The following is a 5,997-nucleotide window of genomic DNA, read 5'->3' as shown; positions in this document are numbered from 1 at the left end:
AATCTTCTCACGTAACTTACCTACCACAGATGTTAGGCTTACTGGTCAATTATTCCCAGGTTTTTCTTTGTACCCTTTTTTAACTAAGGGCACAACAGTCGCTACTCTCCAGTTTTCCGGGACCTCACCCGTGGCTAAGAATGATGCAAATATATCAGCCAGGTCCCCCGCAATTTCTTCCCTTACGTCTTTCAGGGTTCTTGGATATAACTGATCAGGACCAGGAGATTTATCCATCTTCGTACATTCTATTACTTCCAACACCTCCTGTACTGTGATGTGGACTGTCCCCAAGATATCACCACTAACTTCCCCAAGTTCCCAAGTCTTCATGTCTTTCTCCATGGTAAACACAGAGGAGAAATATTCATTGAGGACCTTGCCCATCTCCTGCAGTTCCACACATACATGTCCACTTTGGTCCTTGAGGGGTCCTATTCTCTCCCTAATTATTCTTTTTCCTTTAACATACTGAAAGAATCTCTTTGGATTCACCCTAATGTTCTCAGCCAAAGCTATCTCACACCCCCTTTTTGCCCTCCTGATTTCCTTCTTCAGTAAACTCCTGTATGCCCTATTTACCTTCAGTGATTCCCTTGATCCCAGCTGCCTGCTCCTGTGCCATGCCTCCTCCTCTTTTCTGGGTCAAAGCCTCAATATCTCTTGTCATTCAGGATTCCCTACTCCTGCCAACCTTGCCCTTCACCCTCACAGGAACATACAGACCTTAAACTCTAGCTATCACAGGCCTCCCACTTGCCGGAGGTCCCTTTGCCTGCAAACAAACTACTCTAATTAACCCCTGCAAACTCCTGTCTAATTCCAACAAAATTTGCCGTGCCCCAATTTAGAACTTGAACCTGTGTATCAGTTTAGTCCCTCTCCATAACTTTTTAAAATTAATAGAACTATGGTCACTGGTCCCAAAGTGCTCCCCCACTGTCACCTCAGTCACCTCAGTCACCTGTCCTGCCCTATTTCCCAAAAGTAGGTCAAGTTTTGCCCCTCTACATACTGCTTAAGGAAACTTTCCTGAACACATTTAACAAATTCCACCCCATCTAAGTCCTTAACGCTATGGCAGTCCCAGTCTATGTTAGGAAAATTAAAGTCCCTCTCTATGACAATCCTATTGCTCCTGCAAGTCTCCCCAGTTTCCCTAATTCCCATTGACGATTTGGGAGCCTATAGTACAACCCCAATAACGCCACCATCCCCTTATTATTTCTTAGCTCCACCCACAAAGCCTCACTGAATGGTCCCCCAGTTATTTCATCTCTGATTATTGCTATGATACTCCCCTTAATCAAAAATGCAACTCCCCCTCCCCTCTACCTCTGTCCTGCTTAAAGCTCCTGTACCCTTACACATTAAGCTGCCAGTCCTGTCCCTCAATCTTTTTTCTTTATTCTATCATGGGATGCAAGCATCATTTGTTAACCATCCCTAAATGCCCTTGAACTGAGGGACTCTGTACACCATTTCAGAGGGCAATTAAGAGTCAACTGCATTGCTGTGGGTCTGGAATCATATGTAGGCCAGACCATTAAGAACAGCAGGCTTCTTTCCCTAAAGGACACTAGTAAACCAGATGGGTGTTGACAACAATCAACGATAGTGACGGTGTCCATGAAACTGAGACTAGCTCTATGTTCCTGATTTGTTAATGTAATTTAAATTCCACCAGCTGCCATGGTGGGGCTTGAACCATATCCCCAGAGCATTAGCCTCTGCCTTTAGTCCAGAAACTACACCAGCGTTGTCAAACGCCATTGACAGGCTAACTCATATTGAACACAACCTAACCTACAGGTATGCAGTGAGAGGAATATACAGTCATATATACACCTGTCCCTTTCATTTAACATGTTTCTTTTCTCCCCTCCCATTAGACCCTAGTGCCATGCACCAATTGCTGGTTAACAGGGCAGCCGAGTGATCTATGATGCTGCCACTAAGTAGGGCGCTAGGGAATTCACAGGAGCACGGGCATAGTTTTTACACCTGGTACTGAAAGTAGCAGCACAATTGAGATTGCTAATTAACACAGCAATTTGGAGAAAAACTTAAACATTGAAATAATAAGGGTCACTGAGGCCAGGATGCCAACTTACATTCAACCAGCTTTCACAAGTTCAAATGCCTCTCTATAGCCTGGGCACCTATAACAGCCGGTCAGCCATGTGAGCAGTACTACCATCGCTGAAGAAGTAACCTGTGACCTCGACAGCCCTACTCTTTACCTGCATGTGCCACCAGAGAGTCGGTGATAATTGCTTTTGAAGAAATTATATACTGAACTATTTAATGACAAACATGCTTTCAAAATCTGAGGCAACATGGCACATGAACTTGCCAATCACACCCATGAAATTTGTCAGTTTTCAGATAGGTAGCAGGTCGCATTGCTCTGTGATCTCCTGACTCAGGGTTGAGGCAAAATAAATTGTGCAAAATTCTGAACAATGTGCTTCCTAACGGTTAAAACACAGAGCAGCACAACAAAACGCAGGTTAAGTAAGCACATTGTTCACAATTCAGGGGGGAAAAGAAAGTTAAAAGAATAATGAAGTCAGAAAATTATTGGAAAATGCTTGGTCTTAGCCTACCTTCATCTGGTTTAGCAACCACAGGTGTTTGGGTCTCCTTACAGTGTGCGAGACGCTCACAAGGTGCAATATCCACATGGGTCATTCGGGCTATGCCTAGTTTTTGCAGGTGATGTCTACATTGGAATCAATAAACAAAGATCACTGTGGTGCACTGAGTAGTAAAGCGACAGGCAAATCTTGAGGACAGCTATGCTTGTACAGTCATCGCAGTGGAAGCTCCAAGATTTATATTCTTAACTGCCAAATTTACACAGTTCAGATAAGTATAGAAAATGCTATCTCGTTACAGGGCTTTTGTTGTTTGCATTTCATCTTTTATTGGTCAACACAACTACGTAAATGCTTTCAGTCCACCTTTGCAATGCATCATCATTATACGCCTCTGACATTACTGAGCCATACGTACAAGATCAGAATTTGGATTTAACACGAATTCCCATCACTGACGAGGAGTCCTCATCATTTGGGCAAATAATGGGAGGTTCCACAATGCTATGAACTAACAATTGCTTGCCTACAGCAGTCAGCATGGTTAACATGCAGCCCAACAACTACTACATGACATACCTGAGCATAAAATGTGACTTATATATACCATGCAAGCAGATAATAAGCTTACTGATTATATGCAAAACATTTTCATGCAGAGATCACACAAGTAAATCAACAGAAATAAATACTTAAAATATCTGTCTTAAGCCCTTCTAGACCTGACATTAGACATGTGACTTTAGATGGACTTGTGCAAAAGGCAAATTTTCAATGGCTACGCAGTAACAGTATATATACTGTAATTATATAGTAACGAATAACTTACTGGGGGCAATTTTATCTGTCGGAATTGTTACAGTGCAGACAGAAGCCATTCAGCCCATTGTATCTTGACTGGCTCTCTGAGCATCAATCCTTAGTGCCATTCTCCTGCCTGTCCGCTGCAACCCTGCACATTGTTTTGATTTAAATAATCATCTCATTCCCCTTGAATGCCTCAATTGAACCTATTTTCATCACACTTTCAGGCACTGCATTTCTTCAGCACTCAGCGTACTGATCATCCATTTATGATGGCACTCAGACTGAAATTAAAGGCTAATTGAACAATGAGCGAAGAAGAGCCACACCATGCTGAGAGTTTTGCCACATCAATAATTGTTTGCATGAGGCAAAGCTCAACAAACAGACCTAATAACCATCATTCCCATTATGCTTTTCTCCACATATACTAACTTCTAAAGGGGAGTAAATCAAGAATTAAATTGACTATTAGGAAGAATGGCGCATGTAAAAGCAACAATTAAAATACCAAACAGATACTCATGTACTACAATCATAGCCTTTCCAGGTTTCCTCCAATGAGAATGTATTTTATTCCACTGCTAGACGTTCTCATGCTTAATCTAAAGAAAAGGCCTGGGGTTGCTGTAATATCAGCTGCTGAACACAGATGATAATGGCTACCCACTGATACCAAAATTCATATTTTATTCAGTGTATATCACTCCAACACCTTAATCAAAATGTAAACAGTTCTGAACAGCACTGCTGTGCTTCACAGTTTGAGTTCTCTTTTGGGCATTTTGGTGAATCAGTGAACGTGTAAGGTAACAAACAAATATTGTTCAAATATCAATGTGTGATGGGCCATGGAAATTTAGGTGATCTCCTTGTTCAATCCACTTACTTCTAAAAGCCAGGCCAAGATATGAGGGTGGGTAGTGGTGGGTGGCAGTAGCATCTTGAAGTAAGTTAAAAACAAGGGCAGATCCTGGTTTTGTGAGGTGCTTCCTGAAGAGCACCTGCTGCTACAATTTGAATCCAAATATGAAAAGGGGCCAACACCCATTTCCAGCAGATATCCCTGATGCCTACATCAGAGTTTTAATTAATCAGGTGGGCAGCACAGCACCCACCATATTGGACTCAGGATTTCAAGGCCAGTAATTATGGTTCAATGTAGCAGCGATTTCCATGAGACAACATCTCACAAGTTTAACTTGTGGTTTATTATAATAATCAATACTCTACTTTTCCATCTTTAAAAATCTCTTTACATCCCCCGTCAGCAGCTGTGAAAGACAGGTAATCATTTATTCTGCCCCGCTGCACAACTAAATGAATTAAAATCAAATTATTGTACTCTATTTTCACTTCAACCCTCTTCCATGTTCTCATTCACTTACCTGGTTTGGTGACCACAACTAGAAATCTAGTATGAAGCACCGTGAATGCCTTACCGAATCAATCTCAAATCTTTATACATTCCTCATCTGACAGCGTTTGCTCAATACTATGACTACACCTTCAAATGTTTGCTTAACTATTACAGTGATATATTTTTCTTAATTCAATCATGCCTGCTTTATTTTCCAACCTTCACATATCTCAATCAAAAAAAAACTCTGCCCAATTGCTGTCACTGAAATTGAACCATTTTTACTGAAAGCATTCTCACTCAATAAGCTAATGCATTGAGTCCCGAAGAACACATGGATTGCAGGTTTCACAGTTCAGCAAAGTTAATGCAACTGTTATTTGTTCCGAAAAGTAATCCAGTAACATAGTTAGCAGCAGAAAGGAGAAGAAGATAGGTACCGCATTTCAGAATCAGTCTGAAGTTGAAGGACAGAGAGATCTGTATCCCACTGCAGCATCCTGAAGAGGTTAGCAGAGTAAACCATAAGGTAGAAACATGAAAGGTTAGTTTCATACACATTGAACAAAGCTACGCAATTAGCAAAAAGGAAAAAGTCCACTGGCACTGCTTGAATTTCTGAGTTTGTAAATATACCAGTAAAAATATTTTATCTGACCAGATCCAATACCAATAATTCATGTCACTGGGAGTTATTTATTGATTCACAGATTTGAGTGCTTCTTAACTAAACTGGAGGCTGAAATATATATATATTTTAATTGTTAATGGTTCCAGAGATGTCAGCAACACTGATTCCATGAATTACCTCGACAACACGAACATTCAATTTGTTAAATGCCGGTGCAGCTTCATGCAGCTCATACCAAGGATGGTGGTACATGAACTTCTTTTTCCTGGTACCAGCCTACAAACTCCCATGGTAGGATCTGAAATCAACCCATAGGTTACTAGTCCAGCACCATAAAGGCTGCTATATTGGACCTGTTCAAAAGATGTTGGGGCCATTGGACTTTCCAGCACTGCTAATGCTCAATATTGACTTCACAGCAAAACCTGAACAGAATTGACAGCCATTTCAGACTCATTGGCAGTTTTACAATCAGACAAATAAGAGATTACTTGTGCTGCGAAGGTCTGAAATAGTACTCAACCAATCCAAATTCTGGAAAAGTACAGAGATAACACGGTGTAGAGCTGGATGAACACAGCGGGCCAAGCAGCATCAGAGGA

The 5,997-nt window shown here is 41.2% G+C and overlaps 1 protein-coding gene across 1 annotated transcript in view; it reads right to left on the bottom strand.

Annotated features, from left to right (window-relative positions):
- The window catches only part of LOC109926362 (cytoplasmic dynein 1 intermediate chain 2-like), a 53,738-nt gene that overhangs the window by 33,330 nt on the left and 14,411 nt on the right, over window positions 1-5,997 (bottom strand). Inside the window, exon 4 of the mRNA XM_048618809.1 lies at window positions 2,610-2,725. Within this exon, the coding sequence (XP_048474766.1) occupies window positions 2,610-2,725 (116 nt within the window). The remainder of the gene's footprint in view (window positions 1-2,609; window positions 2,726-5,997) is intronic.

The sequence above is a fragment of the Rhincodon typus genome, chromosome 41, assembly GCF_021869965.1.
Source record: "Rhincodon typus isolate 14 chromosome 41, sRhiTyp1.1, whole genome shotgun sequence".
In the NCBI taxonomy this organism is placed as follows: domain Eukaryota; kingdom Metazoa; phylum Chordata; class Chondrichthyes; order Orectolobiformes; family Rhincodontidae; genus Rhincodon; species Rhincodon typus.
This window is presented reverse-complemented; position numbering and strand designations above follow the sequence as displayed.